Source organism: Canariomyces notabilis, assembly GCF_033297395.1.
Source record: "Canariomyces notabilis strain CBS 508.74 unplaced genomic scaffold N656scaffold_10, whole genome shotgun sequence".
Lineage (NCBI taxonomy): Eukaryota > Fungi > Ascomycota > Sordariomycetes > Sordariales > Chaetomiaceae > Canariomyces > Canariomyces notabilis.
The window spans coordinates 259,561-285,939 of NW_027041832.1; the positions used below are offsets into that span (position 1 = coordinate 259,561).

Genomic DNA, 26,379 nt, shown 5'->3' on the forward strand with positions numbered 1-26,379 from the left:
ACCCGATCGATATCCGTACTGAAGAAAACGTTAGCTAGGCGGCCTGAACGCCATGAGTTGCCACAGAATCTGCCCGCCGCTAATTCTGAACCCATGTCAGCAGTGGCTTGTTCAGATCGCAAGCCGTCTGACATCTGGTACCTTTCTACTCCGTATCCACGATTAGTTAAGAATGCGCCAGGTTGCTAGTCAAGATCCAAATTTCTATAACGACAGGCTGCCTTCCATTAAATTCGCTACCGCGACGACGAGCTGGAACTATTAGCGAAAGACTAGAGTACAGCGCGTCGATTACCAAATCCGGCCGAGTTCAAGTTCTCCCATCTGTCAAGCGGGCGGGTACTACGGCCGAAGCGACACATATTGTCGTATTGTGCGGGCGGCGGCAGTCCTAAATTCGTATACGTGGCGCTCGCATTGGTGCAGGATCGCATTGATGCTAAATCCGGAGATGGCGCGAGGACACGGCCGGTTGCAGATGGATCAGTAAAGCAAGACTGGACTGAAATATAGGCCAAGTTCAGGTACTGCGCTGCCTTACAAGCATTCTTCAGTTTGCTTGAATCGAGGATCAAAAGAGCCTGGAGCAAAGTGACTACTAACAATTTGTCGGAAGAAGTGTTGAATTCATGCTGGTGGTGAGGCATCTGCCACCACTGCAGGTTGGATATTATCTGGGCTGGGTTTGTGCTCTCACAGCTGCGCAACGACATGTTAGCAGCCAAAAGGGCTCAACGAAAAAACTTGAATTTGTATGCCGAGTTGCCGATTTAGATGCCTACCTGATGATATTTGACCCGAAGATGAGTAGTACCTTGAATTATCGTTAATACCGGTAGGGGGCCTGGTGGTACGAATCTTACCCAGATCTATAATGTTCACCGGATTTGCTATACTTAAGTAGCTAAATAGGTACCTTAGATAGGTATTGTAGGAGATTCGAGGTATGCTGTCTCGCAGTATGAGGTTATCAATCTGCTCGGGCTCAAGATTGTGACTGATAGTACTAAATTCAACTTATCAAGTGCAGACTCCGGATTCCAGAACACCGTGACCATTCGTCAACATGAGGTAGATTACCTTAAGGATTTGTGGCAACGGCAAGGCATCATTCCATAGCTATGTGAACGACTCGGGAGAGCGTCATGTCCCTTTTGAGATTCATTAACGTGAATTTCGAGAGAATTCGAGATTGTCAAACTGTGTAAGTTTGTGGACAGAATCAGTATAACTTACTTTATAAAGAGATAAAGTTCAATCTACCTCTGTCCTCCTCTAACATGTTCGATGCCCCTATTACTTTTCTTACTGTCCTTTCTATGCATGTGCTGAATCCTCTTCCCCACGAGACCTCCATATGTCTCTGTCACGGTATTACGCCAGTTGTTATGATCTCTCTCTCTTCCTCTCTCCCTCTCTTTTCTCTCACAATGCGTTGTAAGCTTGCTTTGCTTCTGCTAGAACAACCCAAATACGACTTCGCTTGGAGGTTCGGGGTTACGGTAATGGGGAGGAAGATTTAGTAATATACGATTGACTCCCTTCAGTTGCTATGCTGGCTTGAGTGCTTGAAAAGTTACTAATAGATGTAACTCCGTCAACTTCCCAGTCATGTTACAATCTTGCTCAAGAGGATGACCAGACAGACTTCCAAAAGTGACATTAACCAACGCTTTCATAGTGACACTCCAACGTCACCAGATGGATCACAAGGCTTGTCTAACCTATAATAGGGCTCCTGAGTTTAACTTTGAACATGCCGTCCTCTTCAGTTTTGAGGATTCATGGGGGACGAGTCCGCTGCCAAGCTTTGCCAAGACGTCTGTTACAACGCACCCTTCCTCTCCTTCAGCATGTTGCTGCCCTAAAATCAGCTGGCTCAGGGTCAAAGCTTCCTCTCCAGCGCCTCGCAGCGGCTGTTTCAGCCGCCGAGAGTCCGCTAGGCTATCGGCTGTAAGTACGTTGCTCCCGCCTAGAGTTTCCATCTGAACTGGTGAACTCGCCCGTTGGTCCGTCCTACCGCGGCTGCTGCCGTCTTGTTGTGAATTCCCGATGGTTTTGCCAGTCAAAGGGTTAACCTTATCGACTGCAGGCTGCTGCAGTCGATCATGGATGTACCCTAATAAATAGTCCGTATTGAGCAGCGAATGAAGCCGGCAATATGCCCCTATGCCCGGCTAGTTCCCGCCCCTCCTTGAATGCTAAAGTTGACCGACCACCTTACGTTATCCGTGGCTCGGATTGCAATCGATGCTCCGCGAGTGCCCGCGGCGTCTTGGGCAGAGTGATAGAGAGCAGCATGGTGACAGCGGTAGTTTGCTGCTAGGGCCGGCGTCATTTGCATCTCGTTTCCGATGGATCGTCATCCGGACCGTGATAATGGCAGGCGATGGCCGAGCGTCGTATTTTCGATCACAGGGATCAGTGTCTGGCGCGCATCGACGCGCAGGTGATCTGAACTCCCAAAATCCGCGAAAAGACGATCTCTTTGCTCCCGGGTGCAGATCCCAAGTGCTGCTCCACCTTTCATCCAATAGTAACCACCTCGCTGACCAGCCTTGCAGATGCGCCTAACCCATTTCTGCCCCATCTCAACAAATCCCAATTCGGCCGGCAACGCCCTGGTCTGTTCGCCGAGCATCTTGGGTCCACCCCTTGGGGTTAAGCCAGCGGCCATATCCCAAGCCCTCACCAGAGACCCAGTTAGGAAGTAACGAAGTACCTCCGTCCAGCCGTGTACGAAGTACAGTACCTTCGTAGTGTACAGTACACTACAAGCCGTCACCCCTGCCCCTGCCATCCCGGTCTTTGCTTGCTTTTCCTGGCTTCTGCCCTGTCCCGACATTTGGAGCTTTCGTTCATGTCGCGTCTCGTCGATATTTTCACTTTGTCATGGGCCGTGCTCAATCCAGGCCCAGCATGTTCCTCGAGACCGATGAGGGGGGGACTTGCCTTATTTTGTCAGGCTCCATCTCTCGCGCCTGCCAGTGTCGACAGACGACAGCCTGTCCCTCCCAGTGCCCACTGGCAGCAGTTGCGTCCCGGCTCCTGCTTGCCATGCAAACTTTGGCCTGCTGCTCTCTCAAAATCCAGACACACAACTTGAACTCGGCGCTGTTCTCCACACCCCCAAATCCCCCATCACCCTTGCATGATTCGCATCTCTTCCAAAAAGACCATGGAAATCTGCATTCAACGGCCAGGCCAGTTCCAACCCCTGCCCACCCGCGCGCCATACATCCTGCCAGTTCATTGCCATCGCCTGCTGCGCTTCTGAGGAGGGGCACTGGGGCAAGAGCCGGGACCGAGGTGGACGGGCTGGGAAGAGAAGAGCTGCTCTCCACTCCTGCTTGGCAGCAGGCCCCAGTTATCCTGCCGACGACAGTCCGGGCCGGAGGGCGACCAGGGCATCGACTTGCAAGCTCGGGGCGGGACTCACTGCCTGCCCGTGTCAATGCGCCTTGACAGATCTCATCCCGCATTCCTTAGCAGCATTTGACGCCCACTTTACTTTGCCTGCCCTCCAACGCTCTCTAGAAATGAAGCCTGTTGCTGGTCCGTATTGTCCCCCCACATCTTTCAATCTTACCTTCCCAGCATCATTGTCCTTTACTCTCTAGCCCTGCTTGACAAGCGATTTGTGTCTCAACTCCTGTCTTGCGCTCTCAGTCTTCGTCCTCTTCACTCCCTTCCCTTTACCCTTCGCCGTCAGACCCCCATACCGGACGAACCGTTCACGGATGCATGCTTTCAGCTGTTCTGATTACCGGAGTCCTGACCTTTGACCATGCGAACAGGTTCGGGATAGCTGCATACAATCAAACCTTGTCTCCACAGTTCCGGTTCCAGCTTCCCGAGAACCACCGTTGCGACTTGACTATCACGCCTTTTGTGCCAATCAGCAATTGGGTAAGAACCATTCTTGCCCGCTGACGACCATGACCCCGGGCTTTCCACCTTATGATGACTGGTGGTGCCGCCCAGAAACCCTTGAGCTTCGCTGGTGGAAGTTCTTGGGCCACCCAACCGCCCTCCCGACTGATCCAAGCCATGCTGACCGACATTTTGACCAGCTCGGCTTTCCTGGATTTCTTTGTGCAGGACCCAGCTCGGAAGGCTGGATATCGGCGTCCATAAGCAGCTTGAGAGAGGGTTCAATCTGCTCTCACTGCTTGTTTAAAGGTCGGGCTGACATTGTGACTCTTTGGTGGCGACGTGTGTCGAAGGATCAAGTGTGCCGTCATAAGCTCTCTTTCAGCGACAACCAAACCTTCCGCCATTCTAGATCTCAGCTTCTACACGTCGCTGTACTCCAGACGTAGCTGCGCTCTCAGGGCGACGGTATGTCCAAAACGGGCCTTCTATGTGCCCAGCCGTTGGGTTGACCCCTGAAGAACGGCAACCAGGAACTTTGGCTGTGTTTTGCTAACAGGCGCAAATCAGGGTCGGGTTCGCAACGGCATCAACAGACAATCCAGTGACCCTTAAACCGCCCATCTGTACAGGGCCACTCCTCCTACACTCACCGACGGGATTCTCACCTCCAGACTCAGAAAACACCAGCTTGAATGTCTGCGACAAAGATCCGTCAGCCGATCTACAAGGTGTTTGAGGTAAGCAACAATCTCTGAACGAGGGCCGTCTGGGCTTTGGACCAGCTCCGGGAGGCCCGACCTTCAAGTTCGGCAACACGCTAGCTGGATCCAGCGATCGCCAGCACCTCAAGGCATTTTGTTGAAACTTGACTCCGAAAATGGATGTTGGAAAATCTCTGGCTGACGTCCAGAACCAGCCCGATTATTACCCGCAGCGGACCATCATTGTCGACGACGAATTAGGTTCACCGGAGACACTGACAATCCGGCTAGAAGAAGCCGCTCGAAACGGAGGGGACCTTGGGCCCTGCCCTCCTGGTCTCCTGCCCATGTCTGCATACAAGACGCAACCTCCCCAACTGCACGGTACGTCAGCTACTCCAGTGGCATTTGCGCCGTAGGCCCCAGAGTGGCTGTGTAGGCCACAGCGGGCGACCCGACTGACCGCGGCCGCATGGGCAAACCAGGGTATGCGGATACCACCTACTCACAGTATTCTGCCCAGCCCTTTCCGACCCAGGAGACGGAATGTTCTGCCTCGCACCTCAACCAGATTGCTTTTGCCGCCAACAATGCCACGTCGAGCCATTACCTGGAGACGCAGGGAGCGCCGGGCGACAACATCGACGTCCTATCATGCCAGCCAACTACGGGTTCGCCCGGGACCAGGGTGTCGTTGAAAGTGATCAGCCACTACGATTTACTTGGCCACGCAATGACGACGGCAGCTCCCTTTGTTTCCATCTTGTTTGGCTCACGGAAATGCACAGGACAGGTTGCTAGAGACTTGCAGCACGGCGAAGGTGGCGGCACTTACACCATCACTGCTGAAGCGCCGCATTTCCCAGATGATCGTCCGTCTCTCGGCAACGTGCCTCTGACACTTCTTGTGAAAAGCGCGGGCGGCGAGGAAGTGGCACGAGTCAGCGTCGGCGTGTTCACGTATTGCGATGTCCGGTCCGTCACTGGGAGAGGTGATGTGGAAGATGGAGCCCCTGGTGACAGCAGGCAGCCGGGTCCGGGGTCACCCAAGACCGGATCAGCTGTCCCACTCGGCAGCCCACCACACCAAGACTTGCAGGCGCGGACAAAACCAGTCAGCCCGGTTGTTGACCATGCGCTCCCAGAAAGTTCAACTACAAATGCTTATAATTTCCCTCCGAGCGTCTCGGCAGTCGGCGCCGCGCAGATGCATGCACAGGCTCCCGTCCACCACGATTACACCGTTGCCGCCACCGGAGCCTACGGCCAAGGAGCCGGCAATATAATGCCTGGATACCGCGGGCCGTCTTTCGCGGACCACTGGGACCGTTACCCGCGCCCACCCCCAATGCTCCGGTCCCCTCAAGGCGCCCCATGGATGTTTGGAGATCCAATCGAGCCCATTCGGGCTTCGTCCACCGCCCTCTCCCACACGACACACGCTTCCGTCGCCCGATCGAGCTCGACGCCGCTTCAACATTTGAATGCCGTAATGCCACAGCTCGTCAGAACAAGCACACTGACTCAGCCCGCAAGCAACGGGTTTCCAGGTTATGGGGTCTACCAAGAGAAGGTCACGCTAAAGCTCATGGGCAATCTTACCTCCATGGCAGAGGGCTGGACACAGGAGGAGTGGGAAAGCAAGCGCAGGCTTGTTTTGTTCAGGAAACAGCAACACGGCAGCGTGCTGACAGTGACATTCAAAGCTGTAAGCCCGGCAGAACGGCCACCGCATAGCATCTGCATCAGCTGTATATGGTGGGAGGAGAAGCATGCATGCTACGTCACGTCGGTGGACACCATTCACCTGCTTGAACAACTTCTTGCAGCCCCGAACCGCTTCGGCGTCGAGGAAAAGAACCGCATCCGCAGAAACCTAGAGGGGTTTCAGCCAACCACCGTCAGCAAAGCCAAGGCCGAGAGCGAGGAGTTCTTCAAGGTTATCATGGGGTTTGGGAACCCAAAGCCGCGCAATATCGAGAAGGATGTCAAAGTTTTTCAGTGGAAGGACTTGGCTCCGGCCCTTTTCAAGATCATCTCCAAGTACAGCGCCTCGACAGCAAGCGTCGTGACTCCGACCAGCTCACCTCAAGTTGTCACCACCGCAGGCCTCACTGGCGGGTATGCCGCGCTGCCGCCGACCCCAGTCTCCACGCCTTCGGCTGTCGTGACAGATACATTAGCGGCCGCGAGTTACGTGAGCGCAGGCCATCACTATGCGGATCCTCTAACAAGCCCACGGGGGCGAGTGACGAGATCATCGTCATTGTCTACTTACAGGGCAGCGCGAAAAGGGATGTCCCCAGCGTTGAAGAACAATTCCCCTGTCGCTACTACGGCCGTTCGCATCCCTACTTTGAACCTGCCAGTAATCTACGAACCGAGGAGCACAATACACAGCCTTACATCGCCATACGGCTTGTCCGGGCCGTCTCACCACAGCCAACACCACGGGCACGGATCCTACAGTCACCAGGCCATCCCCGTTTCGCAGAGCCAAACGCGGAGCTGGGAAACCTATCCCGCGGATAGCTATTCCACGCAGGCCGGCAGCGCTCACAGCCAAGGATACGGAGGTGCAGCATACGGGGACGGAAGCCAGCGTGCTTGAGCAGGTGACCAATCCCAGGCTAGGGTAGCATCGCCCAAGCTCATGGGGGCAAGTCATCGCGGAATGTTACCTACCATACTTGCGCACGCTAGTGATAAGCAGTGCCGGCGGCCCAGGGGGTGTGCATGAGACGCGGCCGACGCGTGAGCCCGTCATGGGCGCCGCGAGCGATCATGAAGGTGGGCAGTTCGGAGCAAGAGAGCCGCGCGGACCAGCCGAATATTACGCCAACCATTTCTAGCCCGCATTTGGGAATACTCAAGCAAGCCAGCCACGCGCTGCGAAGTAGGCAATGACACGGGCTTCTTGGGTGGTCGTTGATGGAGTAGGACGGTTGGAGGGAGTGATCAGCTGGTTTTTGGGACGACCAATCAGGGTCGGACCTGCCCCCTCTTTCCGCCCACGAGGCACATCCCGAGGGCTCCCAACGCCCGCCATCTCAAAGTCTCCGACCGGCATTATCCAGCAGATCCCTGTACGCCCATTTATCTCCCATGTCGAGATGAGCGGCTCATGGGGCGCAATCTTGGATATCCATCAGACGCTCATGCCACAAATACGTCGCACCGGAACGTCCCCTCGCATTTTCTTGAGCGTACTCCAGGGCGTGGATGCATTCATTTGGCCAGAACGGCGGCCATCTCACACCACGGCATTGTGCCCAACGAGAGGACCGGAGCACACCGGAAGGAGGCACCCCACTATCATACCCGTACCCTAGAACCGCCCACTGATACCGACTTACCGAGACACGGGCGGCGGCGGGAACGAGAAACAGATTCACTGCACATTGGAGATCCTGCTGCATGTCGGTGGTGTCCATATGGGAATCGTCGAGTCGGATAATGCATGCTGCATGGAATCTGCGTCAGACGTCCCACTGCCGCTCTTGGCCGTGCGCTCTCCCCAACGGTCGCAACCCTGGCCTCCCTGGTCATGACCTCAAACTCGATTCTGAGACCCGTTGATACTGACAAGGCCGGCATCGCACCCCTCTCGCTGTGCAACCCGCGCCTTTTCGACCCATCGTGTACAGCAAACCGTGACCAGGGAGCCCTCACCTCCAATCCCACCTTCCCTCCGCGTGAAGCTTGAGCCATCCAACTGCCGGCCTTGGCATTTGCACTCGCTTGCGGTCGTCTTGGACCTATGATCTGTCCTTGATGGCGTCAACACCATGTCCGAGTCCAGCATAGCGGCCTCGAGAGTTGTTCGGCGGATGACTGCCTTGGTCAAGCGGCAGCCGACTACGAGCCATCCAAACCGATACAAGGCACAACCCGCACAAGCTTGCGCTTCACCTTTTGACCTAGACTAGTACTCCTACTAGTACTACTTTAGCGGTAGATCCCGCTCGGGACAGCTCGCAGTGCCAGATGACGACGGCAGCTGCCCGTATGATCGCGAGAGTGGCGCAATTCGACCCCCAGTTGATAACAACGGGCGATTCCTTTGACAAACCATCCACCTCTTCTCTTTTCGTCATCAGTCCATCCTCTTGGTTTGGCCTGTTTGGAGTCTCGTTTGATTTTATGCTATTCTTATGCTATTCCGTGCAAGGGGGGGGGGGGGGGGAAGGCTACCTAGACTGAACACATCTGCTAACACAACGGCATGCTGGTGTTGATGTTTGCTGAGCGTATTACGCTGGTTTTGAAGCTGTTCCATGGCAGGATGCCTGGAACTTGCATTTTGGGACATTCACGGTTTGCTGATGGAGTTGGACTGCTGGTTTTGCTTGTCAACCTTTCTCTTCTACTTGGAGTTGGTGGCTCATATTCCATTTTTGGACCTCAGATACCTTTGGGAACATACTGGTGTGTTAGCACGGGAAGATTTATCACGGCGTATACCCTTATTACTAGCACGCTTCTACTTTATTCAATATTTATAATGTTTATCTTTGCCTCTTCCCCCGTTTTCTCCTTGGACATCTCAGTCTGTAAACTTATAGGCTGTTCTCGGTGGGGATGTTGGCCATCCGTCTAACCTGCCATCAGCAGGAGTCAATAAATGAATTAAATGTCTCTATGCTGAAACACCAATGTTGTTTGTACAGTACAAGGTTGGCCTTACTTAATGTGGCGTGTCGTAAGCGAAGAGCGGTTAGGATCACTTCTTGTTTGAACTATTGAATATTGCAACCTTGAGCTTGCTCATACAGGCCTCAACCATCAATCTCGTCCATTCCGATGCCCATAGAAAGTTCTTTTGGGCGCTACATCCTAGTACTTGGGCTTGTGTCGAACGACAAGGACATGGATGCCTGGACTAGCGTATACACTGGCTGGCTTGAACAGCATTTACTTTAACGGGTTTAAAGAAAGACAGCATTCCACTCTCAGGACCGTGGACCTGATCCGTAGATGCCCATGAGCTTGCAGAAGTCGCGGCCTCTTGCTCGACTAATTCATCACCTTAAGAGGGCCCCTCTCTGTCCCAGATTTGAACGTTGCCTTACTTTGACCGAGACTTGATGTACTCTTTTCATCCCGTTCAAAACATGAAGGTGAGGTGCTAACTCGCCGTCGGTGGCCCTATTCCTACCTAGTTGACAGCCGATCTCAGTTCTCAGAGGGAAAACGTGAGTCAGAGGGTTCACCTCAAGCTTCCTGGATGCTACTTCTTTATTCGCCGCGTGGCCACTAAGCAACTTGATGGAAGTAGGCAGCAGGGCTGGAAATGAATTGCTTTGTATGACGCTCACTGTCCCGTTGGTTGTCTGGTTTACGCTAAAATGAAAAACATGTCTCAACAGGAACTTAATAAAACGGGACTGGTCTCACAGGTGATTCAGGCAATGAGAATACCGAGTTATCTGTGGTGTAGCTTTGTCCAAAGAACCGCCCAAGCCAGCTTGCTGGCCACAAAAAGAGATAACCTGCCTTCCTCTTGCTCAACCAGTACTTACATGTGCCTAACTACCTCAGTTTTGACACCAGATCGCAACAAGAAACAGAGGCGCTATTCCAACCAACCACGCTTGAACCTCAGATTTATAGCAACAATGTACACACATAGCATTGCTACTTCTCATAATTACCCTATCTAGTTATGAAGACAGTTTTGCTAACAGGCGAGCTGCTCCAGGTGTAACAGCTCCAGCACGAAGAACGTCAATGGTCCCTTCGAGTGGTGCTTCACCACCAAGGTGGACTGTCGTGATCCATCTTGCGCAGACTCAAAGGCCTATTCCTACCCCTCCAATAGTCCCCAAGGGCAGAACAAGGGCGGAAAGGCCGTTGAAAAGGAGCATCGTGACGTCCAGTCTGGGGGACAGAAGAGCAAGGGTGACCTAACCACGGAACCGAAGGACGACTTGCAGAGAGCTGTCGAGGACCTTGATAGTGCTTCGGCGGCATTGGCCACGTTGCTTAACCGCCTTCGGCTTTGAGCATTTGCGGGATTGGAAGGTCTCTACTACTACTAGGTAGAAGCGGGCCCGGGTGAGAAGGAGACACTAGCATCAATGCCCCTGGGACTTCACATTGCCAATCTCTAGCTAGAGTCTAGGAGAGATCCACTGGATTCCATCATGAAACCCAGCTCGGCATAGGAGGAATGCATCGCACATGACGTGACCTAACCCTAATTTCCTTTGCCCGCGACATGCTGGACTATTTCAAGGCGTCCAACCACGGATGTCTCAGCAACTCTTCCGGCGTCGGCCGTTCATCCGGGTTGAGGCTCATCATGAGCCTTAGGAAGATATCAAACCGGTTCCGATGCTCCTCGCTTAGGCCCGGCATGCAGTCTTCTGACGACAGCGCCGGCCGATCCAAAGGCACCGGGATCGGCTCTCTGACCTTGCCCTCGTCATCAAACATCTCCTTCACAAGCACCGGGTCGCCCTTTTCCAACAGTGCCTTAGGAAACGGTCCAAAGATGTCCACAATCTCCGCGAGGTGCTGTTTCAGCTCGTAGTGCCCGTCCGGGGGGCACCTGCCGTCGAACATGCGGAAGCAGCGGTACACTTCGTATATGACGGCGCCCAAGTTCCACCAGTCTGTCTTTGCATCCCACGGCGCTCGGATAAGAACCTCGGGTGCGCGGAGCGCGACGGGCTGGATTACTTCGCACAAGTGCTTGTCGGCCCAGCTGGCTACGCCCCAGTCACCGAGGGCGATGTCGAACTCGTGGAAGTTCTTCCAGTCGTCCCCGGAAAAGTAATACGCGCGCAGGGGATAAGAGGGTATTGGGGTGTACTGCTCCTCGGATCGGTCTTGCTTCGGAAGCTCGGAAGCGGAGCTTTGGCGAGGTAATCCGATTCGATAAGGGATGTATCCCGAAACCTGACAAATATGTTGGCGGGTTGAATGTCTGTATGGATCACCTTCTCCTCGTGGGCGTAGTCGAGTGCTAGGATTAGCTGGATGGCGAAGCGGCGCATGATGGAGTACGGGATCATGTCGTCTTTGAGCCAGGCACCGAAGCTCCGCAGAGTCTCGCCCATGATCTCGAATACAAGGCAGACATGTGTTCCGTTTGGGCCCTGGTGCTCAAAGTCGTCGACGAGATGGCAGATGTACCTGCGCCCCGCCAGTCCGCGGTTCCCATCCCCCAGGTGTCGCAAGATCTCCCGCTCGAAAATCGGCTTGTCGGTGCCGTAGCACATGGCGCTGAGCACTTTCAAGGCTCGGAATCTCTGTGGATCGTCTTCCCTGTAGGTAGACAGTCAGCCCGTCAGCCAAGGACGCATGGAAGCCCGGGAGCAAAGCTTGCTCACGGTTTGGACAGGTCTTTCACGAGCCACATGGTGGAATGGACGCCGTAGCCAATTTTGCTCAGCACCTGGTATTTCTCGGAGAATACATCGCCAACGTATACCGGGTGGAATCCGCCCGGCCCGTAGGCAGCTCGACCTTCCTCGACATCAGTGGCGTCAGTTGCGCGTGTGGTGGGCAGAGCAGCTGGGCTTAAACAAGCCACGTCTCTAGGTGACGCGGTGTTTTGTGGGGTGGTTTTCGAGGTGTCTGTGTCGGTTGTTTCCATGATGAGTCGGGCAATGCAAGTGAGGTAAAAAAGAACAGGACGAGGGTCTGGTTGATCTGCGCAGCTGACAGATTGAGTGATGTGAGTTGAAAAGTGAATTCCCAATGCCCAGCAAGAGTAGCGACTGCCACATAAATAGGTAACTGTAGTACGAGAATCGCCATCCGATCAGCGGCGTCCTGCCTGCCTACCTAAGGTAGTACTTGCACTACAGCCGAATCGCCAGGTTCGAATGGGCCTCGACGGCGCATCATCGTTCTTGAAGGTCTGCCCAGAAACTACATCAAGGTCATCGGGGCAAAGCTGCGGGTCCCGCCTGACTTTTTTTGCAGCTCACTGGGTTTCGGCAGCTTTCTCGGGGAACCTGTTCAATCGAACTCCGCGAGGCTACGACAGCAAGAATCGTTTCATACTTACCTTAGTAGGTTTCCAAAGATCCATCAAGCAACCAAGCAACGGTTGCGGCGCATCCGGGAGACGGCGACTATCCGTTCTATTACATGGACTTATCCCTCCAACGTATTACTAGTCTCTCGCGCGTAACAGTGTTTGAGGATATAGACGGCCCAATACATAGCTCCGAGCAGGTATCCTTTTGGAGCTCATCAGATGGCGATAATTGGGATGGTATGTAAACACTACCTTAATCTTTACGACTCTACCTAGCTGTGAGCCTCTTCACGATAGACCTCTCTGCTCAGGCTAGCCTAGCAATTATTTATATTTCCCCCCTAATAGGCGTTCTCCTAGTCGATCCAGCTCTCGGGGACTTTGTACGGTGGCGAACCTCGCCAACTCCTCGCCAGGTCCAGCGCATCGACTCAATTCAGGCAACTGGCTCAGCCATGGCAGCTCTCAATCACAGTGGGTCATGGTATCCGCCGATAGTCCCGTCTGAGAAACCGCCGCAGAGCGCCAGCTCGACATTCGACATTCTTCTTACCGTCTACCCCTCCAGTCAGCGCACTAGGACATCGGATCCGAATTCTTGCATGGACTACTGCCGGAGGTTGGTCCTATCGGCATGGACTGCGAGGATTCGTATCGTAGAAACCCAACTCATCAAAGAACAACTCATGCTCAGCATTGGCGACATCCCCGCCGACGCTCGAGCAGCCGAGGTCTTTGAAAAGTCGTGGCAACGCCCCTGGCACCCGCGAGACTTTGGCCGTCTTGTTCGCGCCAAGTCAGCACTGGAATCGACTGACTGGGAACTCCGGCCGAATATGGACGCGTTGGGTATTGGCTCGGAAAGCATGAGGACGGTTGAGGCGTGGGAGGCAGACGCATGGCAGAGTCTCACAGAGGTTATGAGGAGCCTCAAGATCCGGCTCGATATCATGCTCCAAGCGTACATGCAATCGATATCGGTACGGGAAACCAGCGCTGCGAATAAACAGGCGAGGCAGGTAGGGTATCTGACGGCTCTTGGGACCATCTTTATCCCATTGTCTTTTGTGGCAGCCATCTTCTCGATGGGAGGGGACTTCTCTGCAGGCTCGAGTCGCTTTTGGGTGTATTGGGTGGTTGCCGTTCCGGTTGCGGCGATTGGATGTCTTTTGCTGTTTACAAACCTTGGGAGGCGGGTTATACAAAGAGTATCCAAGCCCGAGTCTCCTGTATAGGAAAATCGGTGTTAGATGGAAGGATGGCTGACCGGAGTTAGCGGTGAGACGATGGTGTCTTCTGGATCTAATATATATCTTCCTTGCTAACCAGAGCTAGGATGTGGATTGGCGTGACCTCTCGTGGAATACCCTTATGAGAGCGGAGAGCTAGATATATCTCCAAGCCTATGGTGGCTGCCTGTACTGTTACGAGTTGTAGTTCGGTAAGTATATGTGGGCCAGGTAGCCAGCATAAATCGATCGAGCGAGAGGCCCCGGGGTAATACAGGGAGTCTTCAGCAAAGTAAACTGCTTGAGGAAAATGGCGAACAATCACAATGGAGGGGAGCAGCTGCTTGCAACGCCTGCGGAGTATAAGTAATATCCGGCCCACCGGAATCCGGGAAGTGGGGACGGCGGCAGCTCTCCGGCCTCCTCCGTGCCGATACCCCACTCTATGTTATCCGAGCCGAGTGTTTTGGTCCGGGGACCCACTCCCGGGCCATATGCCCGATATCCCGGGATTGCCCGCAATACTCCGTACGTGTGCCTGTACTCCGTAACTTACATAAGGTGTGGTAGTTACCCCGCGTCCCCGCCCAGGCGGACGATCTTACCCTTTCTTGGGAAAATTGGCAGGACTTGGCCGCAATCTCCAAGACTCCAACCCGTTCCCCCCTCTGTGGATAGGATTCACCAAATCAACACCTGACAAGGAAATGAGGTTGCACTGGCATCCATGAGCCAACTAAAACAATCCAACGATGGTTTCACGACGCCTTTGGTGGTCTTGGCCGGTGGGACATTGCCAATATTGTTCTTGTTGATCAGGGAGGGGGGTCATGGAGCGCAGCGGCCGCAATTTCGGCGTCCTTCAGACTGCGCGTTAGCTTACCGGATTTCTGGATCGCCTGCGGCCCAAGCAGGGAACATGCCTCGATTCAATCACGACATTGCAATTGGTACATAACTGCCAATCAACCGTGCAGTTTTCTCTGATCGAACCGGAATTCGACAGTGTGCGGCCCGGCCCCATTCACAGTCATGTTGTTTCTCGAGCGGCTTCTGGGCCTTGCTGCCCTCTGCACCACGGTTTTTGCGGTTGAGTTAACGGGCTATGAGTATATCGTTGTTGGCTCCGGCGCCGGTGGTGGGCCACTTGCCGCTCGCCTGGCCCTGGCCGGCCATAAAACACTCCTGATTGAAGCCGGCGACGACCAGGGCTCCAACGTCAACTACACGGTGCCCGCTTATAATGCCAAGGTATCCGAAGACGAGAAGCTCGCATGGAACTTCTTCGTTCGCCACTATGCCGACGACGAGCGACAGGCGCGCGACTGGAAGACGAGTTACCAAACCCCCGACGGGAGCATCTACACGGGCCTCAACCCCCCGCCAGGCTCCCGCATGATGGGCGTGCTGTATCCCCGAACCGGCACCCTTGGCGGCTGCACCGCGCACAACGCCCTGATCGCCGTTTACCCACACCAATCCGACTTTGAGTATCTCGCAAACCTGACCGGCGACAGCTCATGGTCCCCGTCTAACATGCGCAAATATTTCACCCGCCTCGAGAAGAAGCAGTACCTCCCGGGCTTACCAATCGGCCACGGCCATGACGGTTGGCTCACCACGGAGCTAACCCCTCTCACCCTCCCGCTCCAGGACCCGCAGCTCCTGGCCTTGATCACCGGCGGCGCCCTGGCCCTCGGGGACATCACCAACCAGATCCTGAATGTCGGCACGCTGCTGGCCGGCGACCTCAACGCCGCCACCTCGCTTCGCGACCACAGCCCCAACTACTACCAGATCCCCATCAGCACCAACCACGGCGCCCGCACCGGCGCGCGCGAGTTCATCCTCTCCGTCCGCGACGCCCGCAACCCGGACGGGAGCAAAAAGTACCCGCTTGATGTGCGTCTGAACTGCCACGTCACGCGCGTCGTGTTCGATCAGACCGTTTCCCCGCCGCGTGCTACTGGGGTGGAATTCCTCGACGGCGCCCACCTCTACCGCGCCAGCCCGCTCAGCCCCGAGCACAAACTGTACCAGTCCGGGAAGTCGGGTCCGCTCCCCGGCTCGTCCAAGTCCAGGGGCACGCCGGGCTCAGCCACCGCCTCGCGCGAGGTAATCATCTCCGGCGGGGCGTACAACACCCCCCAGATCCTCAAACTCTCCGGCGTCGGCCCTGCCTCCGAACTAGCACACTTCAACATCCCGCTCATCGCCGACCTCCCCGGCGTCGGTTCCAACCTGCAAGACCACTACGAAACCTCGGTCACCGCCAAAGCCCCGCTCGACTGGGCCGTGTTCCGCGGGTGCACCTTCCAGTTCAACACCACCTCCGACCCGTGTCTTGACAAATGGCAGAACCCGGGTTTGTTGGGCGATCGGGGGACGTATGTCACCTCGGGATTGTCGGTGGCCATGTTGCACAAGTCTACCGTTGCGAGAGAGAAGGGGGAAGGGTTTGACTCGTTTGTGTTTGGCGGTCCGGCGCGGTTCGCCGGGTACTACCCCGGCTATGCGCGCGACGCAACGGGAGAGCATGATTGGTGGACGTGGGCCGTGTTGAAGGCGCATCCGCGCAACAGGGCGGGGACGGTGAGGTTGCGGTCGGGGGATCCGTTGGATCCGCCTGAGGTGGTGTATAATTATTTTGAGGCCCAGGACTCAGACCAGGACCTGCAAGCTATGTATGAGGCGGTTGAGTTGGCGCGGCGCGCGCTGAGACGGCAGCCGGTTGAGACGACTGAGGAGTTGCCTGGGGATAGAGTGGACACGGAGGAGAAGGTCAAGCAGTATGTGAGGGATGGCAGCTGGGGGCATCATGCTAGCTCGAGCTGCCCGATTGGGGTGGATGGGGATCCAATGGCGGTGTTGGATAGCAAGTTTCGGGTGAGGAAGGTGAAGGGGTTGAGGGTGGTGGATGCGTCGGTCTATCCGCGCATCCCGGGCACGTTTACGGCTGTGTCGACATACATGGTTGCTGAGAAGGCGGCTGAGGATATTTTGAGTGAGGTTTAGGGGAGGGATTTGCTCTTGTTTGGATTCTTACTTTGTACATTGTGAATTGTTGATCAGGACGTGGGTGTACTTCGTATACTCCGTACATTGGAATTAATAGTAGTAATACATTGTTGTGACACAACATGAACGATGCCTCTGACATGTTAATGTGGATGGTGACATTACCAAATCCCTGGCCAATTCCCGCCTCGGTCCCCCCTAGTTGGATAGCAGGGATATAGATGGATGACAGAACGCTGTGTCTAACGGCCCGAAACGGATACTACGCTGTTGGATGTACGAAGCAGTGTAATGATGATCAGCGTCAAGGCTGGTAAAGAAAATTCTTGGTCTCGTTTTGTTTTCAGTCCTGACTCCTGAAGCTTATCAGAGGTACACCATTGCCTGAGATCTAGGCCTGGATTTAATAACATGGTGTATAATACACTACAAGATAGGTGGCGAGCGTAGACTCGTGTGCCCGTGTTGCCAACGGCGTGGCCTTGTCGTCGCCTCTTGCCCGTGTAATGGGGGTTTCGGCAGCTGGGACACCGGAGTGCGAGGTCATGTTACTAGAATGATGTGGTCCGCTTCGAACAGTGTCTCAGTAGCACATTTTTGGTGAGTTGAGAAACGTGAGATGCAGTCCAGTCGTCCGCCTGGCCGATATGCTCCCTCTAGATAGATGGATGTAAAGCGTCATATACTTGTTCAAGTCCTTGAGGAACCAGTTATCTGATGAGGGGTTTATTTGAGGAACAGCTGGTTGAGGCAAATTGCGATTAAAGAGCTCTATGTTGTTGGTACAAGTCTCCCAGCCTATCTTTTTTCTGAGCCGTCCATGAACCTCCCCCCAACCGCTCCCGGATACCCCCCTTGCACGGGTAAGAAATTGATCGTCTCCCCATCCGACTCCTTGGACGTCGTGTGCCCATCATGATTCGACCCGGGAGTACTTTGCTGCCATGTCAGCTCCTCGCGGCTGGTGTTGTAACACATGGCCGAGTAGCCAGACGTGCCCGGCTCCAGTTTCAGGCCGTGTTCATCCTCGTGCTGCTCCCGGACGGGCGGGTACACCACCTCGGTCTTGTGCGTGATCTCTCTCCTCACCGAGATAGAGTTGCCCATCTGGAAGTTGTCGGTGAGCCGGGAGCTGCCCGCCAACCCGGGCTTGCTCGTCAGCCCGAACTTGTATCCCACCTGCTTCGCGAGCGGCTGCAGCGTGGCGGCGCTCGCTGCCGTGATGCCCAGGCACAGCTCGATTGTCGACCAAATCGCTACGTCGACCGTCTCGTACAGAAAGTCCTCGTCGTGAATTTTGGGCAGAAAGGGCAGGCGGACTACAACCGCTGCGCTGGCGCTGTTTTTGTCATGAAACTTGTTAGTTCCTGTATACTCAGCTAATGTTGACTTGAGAGCCCTGCGGCTGAGAAAGGGATGAAGCAGAACCATGAACAAGCAAGACATGCTTACATGCAGCCAACACCCATCAGGCCGATCAGGGCAAACTTGGTCTTGAGCTTCATATGGAGATGCGACACAATCCAGGCGGGGAGCAGGGCAAAGGTGAAGTCGGTGATGACGTTGATGGCGCTAAAAAGGTAGGCCAAGGCGAGGACGAGCGTGTCGTTGAGGCATGTGCCATCCTGTGTGTACTTGTCCCAGAAGTAGCTGGCGGGCGAGCACTGGAAGGCGCAAGCAAAGAAGAAGATGATGCAGCTGACAATGGTCGTGAGCCACACGGCGTAGATGATCCACCTGTGCACTCGGTTGACAGCCACGCGAAGCAGGAATAAGGCAATCGACGACTTGGCGAATATAGCCGTGAGAGCATAGGTCAGGTAGCAGCCGTACCACCACTGTTCCTCTGTCAGATGCTTTCCTTTCAGCAGACTTGGCCGCTCTCAGACGTACCTTCTTCGCCGTTGCATTATTTTCAGGGGAGAGATCCCACACATGCTGGCCCGTCCCGTACGTGACGCCTGTCTGGGAGAAGGTAATGTAGAGTATAAAAGTCACCTAGTGGCAAAGCTTTAGTAACTTGATCACCCGCTTCTCTGTTCACAAGCCCATCTCGATATGCGCATCCCTAGGTACCTAGTCTCCACAACGTGAACGGCCGGACATACCAGAGCTGTCATCATCAACCAATCATCGAGGCCGAACCCCTTGACAAGGTGGATGCGTACATAACACCGAAGCGCCATCGTGATGGTGGCGATTACGATGGCTGCGCTGTTGACGCCAAGGAGTTGGGGCCCGCGATTTTCGCGCGCATGTCCGTCATCAGAAGACGACATGTTGTCGAAATGATCGGGGAAACACTAGGTATGTACTTGGAAAGGTCGCTCTTCGGAGTGGACGGAGAGAGGCACCCCTTCAACCGGATTGCCTACAGGCACGGCTCCGAATCAAGGCTCGGTGGAGTGTCATAGGGCCTCGAGGCGCGGCTTGAGGAGCAGCCTGGAGTCGTGTGAAGATTTTGGGGGCGTGCCGTCGACAAGGGAAATGCATGGAGCATTTTGAAGAAAAGGCAGCGTGCCGTTAGAAATAAGTTCAGTGTTCTCGAATAGGGGGGGTTCTGCCGTTTCCACGGTTATTGCTACCCTGTGCCACCCTGTGCCGGAACCTGCGCCAGACCCTGTGCCTCTGATTTACCCGAACAAGAAGCCCACTGGTGCTAACGCAAGCAGGGCTCAACTCCCGAGTCGGTTCTTGGCCCGGGCCCACCGAGACCCAACACCAAGGTTACACTAAATTCTGGGCATATGGAGCATGACGATAGGACGGGGCATCGGAGCCTGGGTACGTATGTAGGTGGTGATTGGCTCTTTCTTGTAGGGACATGCTTCTACTCGCAAGAGTTAGCTCTAGATTTGGTCCGAAAAGTGTACTAACAGAGGAAGGACCTGAAGGACCGTTGAAAGAGCACCAAGGCGGCACGGTACATTACTTGCATATGTTGTTCTTGGGGGCGGTCAAGAACGGCAACCGCCGGGAGGACCACAACGTTATGTTTCAAGTCGATGGGCATCCTAGGTATGATGTGGAGATATCGGGGCCAGAATTTGTTAGTCTCTTCAGCGCAACTATGTACGTAATGAACAAACAGAAAGTTCACTGAACTCACTGGTCTGGCCACAAATGGCATAGAAAAGCGAAAGATTAGTAGGCGCGATGGCCTGTAAGTGTAGGTACTGACTTCGGGAATTTAACTCAGTTGCTTACCTCGCCCCGCGCCGCCGATTTGCATGCATGCGAGCTGACATCTGCAGTTTCCTTTCAACGTCGCCAGCCGTACTTACTACTCCGTAGTGTTCCGGTGGGCCAGGCGCAATTTGTCCGACGGTAGAGTTGACCGGTAGCGACGGTGAAAATTGCAAGGCGTTGGCCCGGAAAGGTACGTAACGTTAGGTCTATGGAAACACGGGAAAAGATCTGATTCTGGAAATCGATTTTGTGAGAAACTGTGTCCATCACCATATCGAATCAAGGGGAAGCAGCATTGAATCCGGGAATTGCCTCTCGGCGGCATTTGCAGGCCAAGAAGCCAAGTCGTTCTTGTACTCCGTAAAGGGGAATTGCTCAGATGCAAGCTTGGATGGCATTTTGGCCAGGCACATGGCAAAGTGGATATCTCAGGAGCAAGTGTCTCCATACTCTCCACAATCCACACTAGCGTTGGCAGTGCACGTTTGTTCGGCACCTGGAGTGTCCGTGCAATTCTTTTGGTCAAGCAATTTCACGTTTGCCGGCCCGAGGCCGGGTACAGCAGCATGGGATCTGTTACTGTTGGGTGCCCGGGAAGGAAGCGAGGGAACCGGGCAGTCGCTGCCTCAGCACTTGTTGTCCTGCATGGGCCTTCCTTCAACGACTACTCTCGGGTAACTCTGTCCGCGGACGTCTTTTATTTTATTTCCATGTTTTTGACTTTCCTAGAGCTTCAACTGAGGTTGACGGACCTCAATGGATTGTTCTCGGGTTGTGTTCGTGTGCACCACACCCCTAACCCTAATGGGGTTAAAAATGCACCCCTGACGATGAGCTCATGATGTGCTCTAGCAGGCGCTAGAGAATTGACAGCTGCCAGACTTGATGAATCGTCTAGCCACCCGTCGTTCCGGCTTGCGTCACCCTTCTCAGCTGAATATGAATATCCACGCAAACAAGCACCGCTCTGTGAGCTTTGTCTGATCCAAGTTCAGACAAAGGCAAACAAACAATACGAGTTTAAAGAAGAAAAAAAATGGCGACAATGGTGCCCAAAACAATGCGAGCCTGGCAATACTCGACGGCTACAGGCGGCCTCGAGAAGAATCTGGTGCTCAACGAGTCGGGCCCCTTGCCCGCACTATCCCCACGGCTCGGCGATGCCGAGCTCCTGATCCAGGTCCTCTCGGCGTCCATCAACCCGGCCGACTACAAGGTGCCCGAGCTGGGCGCCGTTACGCGCCTCGTGATCCGCACCCCTGCGACGCCGGGCATGGACTTTTGCGGCCGTGTTGTGCAGACTACCCGTACCGTTGACGACTTTGCCATCGGCGACCTGGTCTTTGGCCGCATCGACGCACAGCAGCATGGGACTTGCGCCGAGTACATCGTCGCGCCGACCCGCGCATGCGCTCACCTTCCCGACGGGGTGTCGGTCGACGAGGCGGCGGCGGTGGGCGTGGCAGGCATGACTGAATATCGTACGTTTCTTCGGTTTGTGTCGCCCTGAGCCAAATGAAAGCGAAGAGCAAACATTTTGAAACTGACAGTGAATGCGCAGACGCGATAGTACCCAACGTCAAGTCGGGGGACAAGGTCTTCATCAACGGCGGATCGGGTGGCACCGGCACCTTCGGCATCCAAATCGCCAAAGCTCGGGGTTGTCATGTGACGGTGACATGCTCTCCCGCCAAGGCCGATCTGTGTCGCTCGCTTGGGGCCGACGAGATCATCGACTATACCTCAACTGACGTGTGCCAGGCCCTCAAGGCCAAGGGCCAGGTTTTCTCCTTGGTCGTCGACAATGTGGGATCCCCAGAGGGTCTGTACAAGGCTGCCGACGACTATCTGTTACCGCATGGCAAGTTTGTGCAGGTCGGCGCCCCGGTCTCACTGAATGCCGCGAAGTCGGTCATGACGAGGATGCTCGTCCCCTCGTTCCTCGGCGGCGGCAAGCGCAAGTATGAAATCTACAACATCAAACACGGTTCAGAGGACTTGAAACAGCTAGGCCAGTGGATTGCTGAGAAAAGGGTCAGGGTGGTGATTGAGGAAACGTTCGAGATGGAAGACTTGCCCAAGGCCTTTGAAAAGTTGAAGACGGGGAAAAATGCCGGGAAGCTGGTCATTCACATTGGAAAGTGAGGAGAAACTTCTTGGCTTTTGCATGGCACCTATCTAAGCGCTGCTTCGCCCTCCTCACAGCACAGCATTGTAAGCTGTGAGTGCCCTTTTGCTTTCTATACCAACTTCATTTTGTACGCTGGACATCAATTGCCCAGCACCAAGACCATGTACAAACAAAATACCGTCGGCTAACATTAGTCCTGCTCCCTGATCACCAGTGATCAAGCAGTTCAGGAATACGAGTTGATCCGCCCCTATATGATACTGCAAGCCAGTCGTTCCGACCCTGAAATCCCAACTCCAGACGCTTAGTCTCATTATCGTTGACTCATGTCGGCATTCCGACCACCGTCGTGTTGCCATCAATGCGTGCCTGGCTCACAATTCGGCACATATGTCTCTTCTAACGACGGGGAGATGAATTGTCAGCAACCTTTCAAGTATGACCGAGCCTGAAGGACGAACTCACTGCAATCGGCATCGCATGCATCGACACATGCATCATCTCCGGCCGGACAATACACGTAGAGGCAGTCCGAGACGCATTGCCAAAACTCCTCTGGAACAGACTCGCATGGCGGTTGTCCCGAATCTTGTCGGGAGATGAGCGCCGGGGCCGCGGTGACAGCGGTAGCGAGGAGAAGGGTGAACAGGGGAAGCTTGGCAAGCATTTTGATCTGTTTGGCGTATGACAGAGGAAGGCCTGCAGGAGCGGTGTGCTTTCTGGGAGTGCGGGCCGAGGTGTTGTATGAGTCCGTAACTGATTGGTCGCAGTACTGGCCGAATCAGTTGGTTCACTCAAAGAGTTGGGTCGACAGAGGGACTCGCAGACGGGAGGGAATGTCGTTTGTTCTCGGACCTGACAGCCGGAGCATGACGGCTTCCTTTTTGTAGGCGGTCAAGCTGAACGCTCAGGCTTCAAGACGGTCAAATCCACGTCATGCAATGGCCCTTTAACCACCTGTTTCACGCTTGGATATCGATTGGCATTGGAGCAAAGCAGACTACGCTGCCACGTTGGCCAGAGCATGACGCAACCCCTGGCTTGGTGGCTGGAGGACTTGCCCTGATCAGGCATAGCAGACTGCGGGGAGCGTTCGAGGGCGCAAAAGCTGGACCAGCCAGCGCCGTATCGTCGGACGTCCGTCAGAACCGATCCCGCCTCTCCGCCTCGAGATCGGTGGTTGGTCAGATGCTTTTTTCTCCGAGCGGGTTGGGCCGCAGCCACTCAGATACACGATGCTCGCCCTGTCTTTGCTCTTTCCAGAACAGCCCTCGCCCTGCCATGCCGCGGGCAACTTAACTTGAACCGAAACGCCTGACATATGCACTACCTGCTTGTGGTGCAACCACTACCCACAGCGAACCATTTATGCTGTGTCTCGATGACAGGACTTGACGGCATTCTTTCTTCCCTACCATCCCTACTAATCTATAGCTACTGTCAACTAATGCGAGCCGATCCGCCATGGCGCTGCAAGACTCGGGAGCCTGTTCAGTCCGGAACCTGCGGTCAGGCCGGCAAAAGAAAGCGGAAAGGCCAAGCTGTTAACGCTGCCAGAAAGGCATTGTGCGGTATCTAGCCACATATCCAACCTCCTGGAAATGGGTTGGGCCTATAAAACATGAAGGCTGGAAATGCAGCTTTAAGGAAGGCTGGATTACCCACCCAATCCCCAGCAAACTGTTAACAAGCGTACTTCGTACCCCAAAGAGATTCTAACGCTATACGGTCTATTACAACACGCCCAAGTTCATTCGACTTCCCGTTGGCGCTAGAGTGATCGTTAGGGTCCCAACCCCCGCGATACACATCCGCCTCCCGGTACATTCCCCCACTAACCACTTATCCCTTTCCGCTCTACGGCGTGCAGCTACATATCTGAGGCCCTGGGCAAGCCACGACGTCAAGCTACTAGGTTGCATCAAGCGCCAGCAGGAGAGAGGCTGAACTGCCCAGCTCATACGTGTAGGTAAGCTGGTAGAGTAGGAGGGCAAGAAAAAGATGGATGTGAACGGCACAGCCCATTGCGGGCTTGAAGCCGTAGTAACACCCCCGTCATCGCCGTCCTCGTCACGGGTCTCATCACCTGTCCCGGGACCCTCTCCACAGGCAGAACCGGCCCGTCCGGAAGTGAGCGTATGGAAAGACATCCGCAACTACTACCTCCGCCATGGATCTCAAACCCGCACGGAGTCACGGTCACCACTCCCTCTCGCAAGGTGCCCAATATGCCTCGAGAACGAGCTTGACATCCAGGGGCTGGCACCCTCCTGCTCAAGCACAAGCAGCGAGCACAACTGCGAAGCGGCTCAGGTACTGATCTGCGGCCACATGGTTGGCGCAGAGTGCCTGAAGGCATGGTGGCACACGCTCCTCAGGAGGCAGGAAGGTCAAGGTCAAGGTAAGCAGCTGTCGTGCCCCGTCTGCCGGCACGGGCTCCATTTTAGGGGATGCAACCACGTCATCCCGAGCTATCGCGCGCCGCGTTCATCGCCGTTTCATGTTGCCATTGATAGCCCGCAGCCCAATGCCCCGCCGGAAGGGGTTGTGAATGGTCCCGCCGATCCGGCACCGTATGTCGAGGATGTTCAAGCCGGTCTTGAACTAGACAGTCTGCCACTGAATCGCCTCGCGCGGGCTTGCCCGCTGACGCTCCTTGAGGGCGGCATCCAGCCGCACCTGTGCAACCAGTGCCGGCTGGAGCGTGCGCATCGGCTGGCCGTGATGTGCGAGGACGAGTTCCACGAGGTGATCATGCGCAAGTTTCGCGATATGGGGATCGACCTGATGGAGGAGGCCGCACATATGGTTGGGGTGGGGAAGCTGATACGCGAGAGGATCGTGGCTAATATCCGAAGGGAGATAAATGCTGAGCAGCCCTCCTGGGGAGGAGCGTCCCACTGTTGGGGCATTGGCTCAGGCTGGCGAGGTCGGGGTGAGTACGCGTAGTACTACTAGTAGTAGTCACCGGTAGGTGCTAGCATCTTCCGAGTCTCCCGTGTCAAGGGAATCAGGCGCTGTGTTGACACAACCTGAAGTGATGCAGAGAATTAAGTCGGAAGTAATGCTCATGAGAACTTGCAGATTTTGGGGCGATAATGTGCAATGTGTAACCTGGAACTTGGAAGCGGTCCGATAGATGCATGTATGAGGTCGACAGTCCATTGCTAAGACATCTTTGTGCTTTCAAGCTGGTATATTGGCCATGCGTCTGACTCCATAGTATATGGGAGAACCTTATGAATTCTCGCGTCAAGTAATAAGGTCTGTCGGAGGGGAGGAGAAGACAATATAAGAAAGAGACGAAGAGAGATAGGCTGCTAAGACTTGACATATATATAGGGTGCAGTAGTTCAGTTGTTGGTCTCGTTGTGGGAAGAAGACGATGGGGCCACGTAAGCTAAGATTGGAGGTTGTGATTACCTATATATATACATGTATAGGCGGTGACGGTGTTTCTCCCTCCCAGTGAAAGGCACCTTACTGGCAGGACCCAGCCCAGTTAACTGTTGTATATACGCAACCGTTGTAAAAATAAATTCAGCTTCTCCTGAGATAACCGTCGTCACAGAGATAACCGTTAACGAATTAAGGTTCAGGGAAGCAGGTTCTGATTGGTCTATTACGCTAGCTATAGGGCTTCAATTGGCTGGTGAATAAGCTTATATCGCTAGTGGCATCTACGTATCTATGTACCTACCCGACTCTCCTGGCTGACTCTGTTAGTTGATGTGTGGTGATGGTTGTGGTGCTGTGGTTGTGGTGCTGTGGTTGTGGTGTTGTGGTTGTGGTGTTGTAGATGGATGTGGTCCTGGTGCTGTGGGTGTGGTTCCGGTGCTGTGGGTGTGATTCCGGTGCCGTGGGTGTGGTTCCGGTGCTGTGGGTGTGGTTCCGGTGCTGTGGGTGTGGTTCCGGTGCTGTGGGTGTGGTTCCGGTCCGGGGACTGGGGTTGTAAACTTGGGATTGAAGAACGCTTGGCTTGGCTTTGTTAATCGGCCCTGTTAGTTAGCCCTGTTAATTGAAGTGGTGATGCCTGTGGTTCTGGTTGTGGGTTGGCTGGAGATGTGGCTGGCTTACCTACTTTGTAGTTTGCTTGATTGCCTCTGTTACTGGCGATCTGTTGAACCTGTTAATTGGCCCTGTTAGTTAGCCCTGTTAATTAGCCCTGTTAATTGAAGTGGTGATGCCTATGATTCTGGGGATGTGTAGTTGTGGGATGGCTGAAGATGTAGCTGGCTTACT

The 26,379-nt window shown here is 54.6% G+C and overlaps 9 protein-coding genes across 9 annotated transcripts; 6 read left to right on the top strand and 3 right to left on the bottom strand.

The window, feature by feature from the left end:
* Positions 1-2,119: 2,119 nt before the first annotated feature.
* On the top strand, positions 2,120-2,738 carry N656DRAFT_73430 (uncharacterized protein). The gene has a single exon (XM_064812699.1). It carries the CDS (start codon positions 2,251-2,253, stop codon positions 2,572-2,574), a length of 324 nt encoding a protein of 107 aa, XP_064670308.1. The 5' UTR covers positions 2,120-2,250; the 3' UTR covers positions 2,575-2,738.
* A 1,360-nt stretch (positions 2,739-4,098) lies between these two features.
* N656DRAFT_73384 (uncharacterized protein) lies at positions 4,099-7,334 on the top strand. Its single transcript, XM_064812687.1, has 4 exons — positions 4,099-4,182; positions 4,444-4,604; positions 4,869-4,961; positions 5,089-7,334. The coding sequence occupies exons 2-4, from the start codon at positions 4,569-4,571 to the stop codon at positions 7,186-7,188; spliced, it is 2,229 nt and encodes a 742-aa protein (XP_064670309.1). The 5' UTR covers positions 4,099-4,182; positions 4,444-4,568; the 3' UTR covers positions 7,189-7,334.
* A 3,471-nt stretch (positions 7,335-10,805) lies between these two features.
* N656DRAFT_789390 (kinase-like protein) lies at positions 10,806-12,180 on the bottom strand (the record flags this gene model as incomplete). The annotated part of the gene is made up of 3 exons (XM_064816784.1): positions 10,806-11,436; positions 11,481-11,849; positions 11,915-12,180. The coding sequence occupies 3 exons, from the start codon at positions 12,178-12,180 to the stop codon at positions 10,806-10,808; spliced, it is 1,266 nt and encodes a 421-aa protein (XP_064670310.1).
* Positions 12,181-12,913: 733 nt separating this feature from the next.
* On the top strand, positions 12,914-13,959 carry N656DRAFT_844945 (uncharacterized protein; the record flags this gene model as incomplete). Its single annotated transcript, XM_064819173.1, has 2 exons — positions 12,914-13,589; positions 13,906-13,959. The coding sequence occupies exons 1-2, from the start codon at positions 13,026-13,028 to the stop codon at positions 13,957-13,959; spliced, it is 618 nt and encodes a 205-aa protein (XP_064670311.1). The 5' UTR covers positions 12,914-13,025.
* Positions 13,960-14,435: 476 nt separating this feature from the next.
* Positions 14,436-16,934, top strand: N656DRAFT_778966 (GMC oxidoreductase). Its single transcript, XM_064815107.1, has one exon. It carries the CDS (start codon positions 14,832-14,834, stop codon positions 16,812-16,814), a length of 1,983 nt encoding a protein of 660 aa, XP_064670312.1. The 5' UTR covers positions 14,436-14,831; the 3' UTR covers positions 16,815-16,934.
* Positions 16,935-17,615: 681 nt separating this feature from the next.
* N656DRAFT_708896 (uncharacterized protein) lies at positions 17,616-19,096 on the bottom strand (the record flags this gene model as incomplete). Its single annotated transcript, XM_064811548.1, has 4 exons — positions 17,616-18,156; positions 18,270-18,655; positions 18,711-18,815; positions 18,926-19,096. 4 exons carry the CDS (start codon positions 19,094-19,096, stop codon positions 17,616-17,618), a joined length of 1,203 nt encoding a protein of 400 aa, XP_064670313.1.
* A 1,970-nt stretch (positions 19,097-21,066) lies between these two features.
* On the top strand, positions 21,067-22,151 carry N656DRAFT_709221 (NAD(P)-binding protein; the record flags this gene model as incomplete). The annotated part of the gene is made up of 2 exons (XM_064811573.1): positions 21,067-21,487; positions 21,568-22,151. The coding sequence occupies 2 exons, from the start codon at positions 21,067-21,069 to the stop codon at positions 22,149-22,151; spliced, it is 1,005 nt and encodes a 334-aa protein (XP_064670314.1).
* Positions 22,059-22,729, bottom strand: N656DRAFT_778969 (uncharacterized protein). The gene is made up of 2 exons (XM_064815108.1): positions 22,603-22,729; positions 22,059-22,536 (listed from the first exon to the last, which is right to left on the bottom strand). The coding sequence occupies exon 2, from the start codon at positions 22,449-22,451 to the stop codon at positions 22,206-22,208; it is 246 nt and encodes an 81-aa protein (XP_064670315.1). The 5' UTR covers positions 22,452-22,536; positions 22,603-22,729; the 3' UTR covers positions 22,059-22,205.
* Positions 22,730-24,038: 1,309 nt separating this feature from the next.
* On the top strand, positions 24,039-25,117 carry N656DRAFT_73708 (uncharacterized protein). The gene has a single exon (XM_064812741.1). It carries the CDS (start codon positions 24,139-24,141, stop codon positions 25,084-25,086), a length of 948 nt encoding a protein of 315 aa, XP_064670316.1. The 5' UTR covers positions 24,039-24,138; the 3' UTR covers positions 25,087-25,117.
* Positions 25,118-26,379: the final 1,262 nt, after the last annotated feature.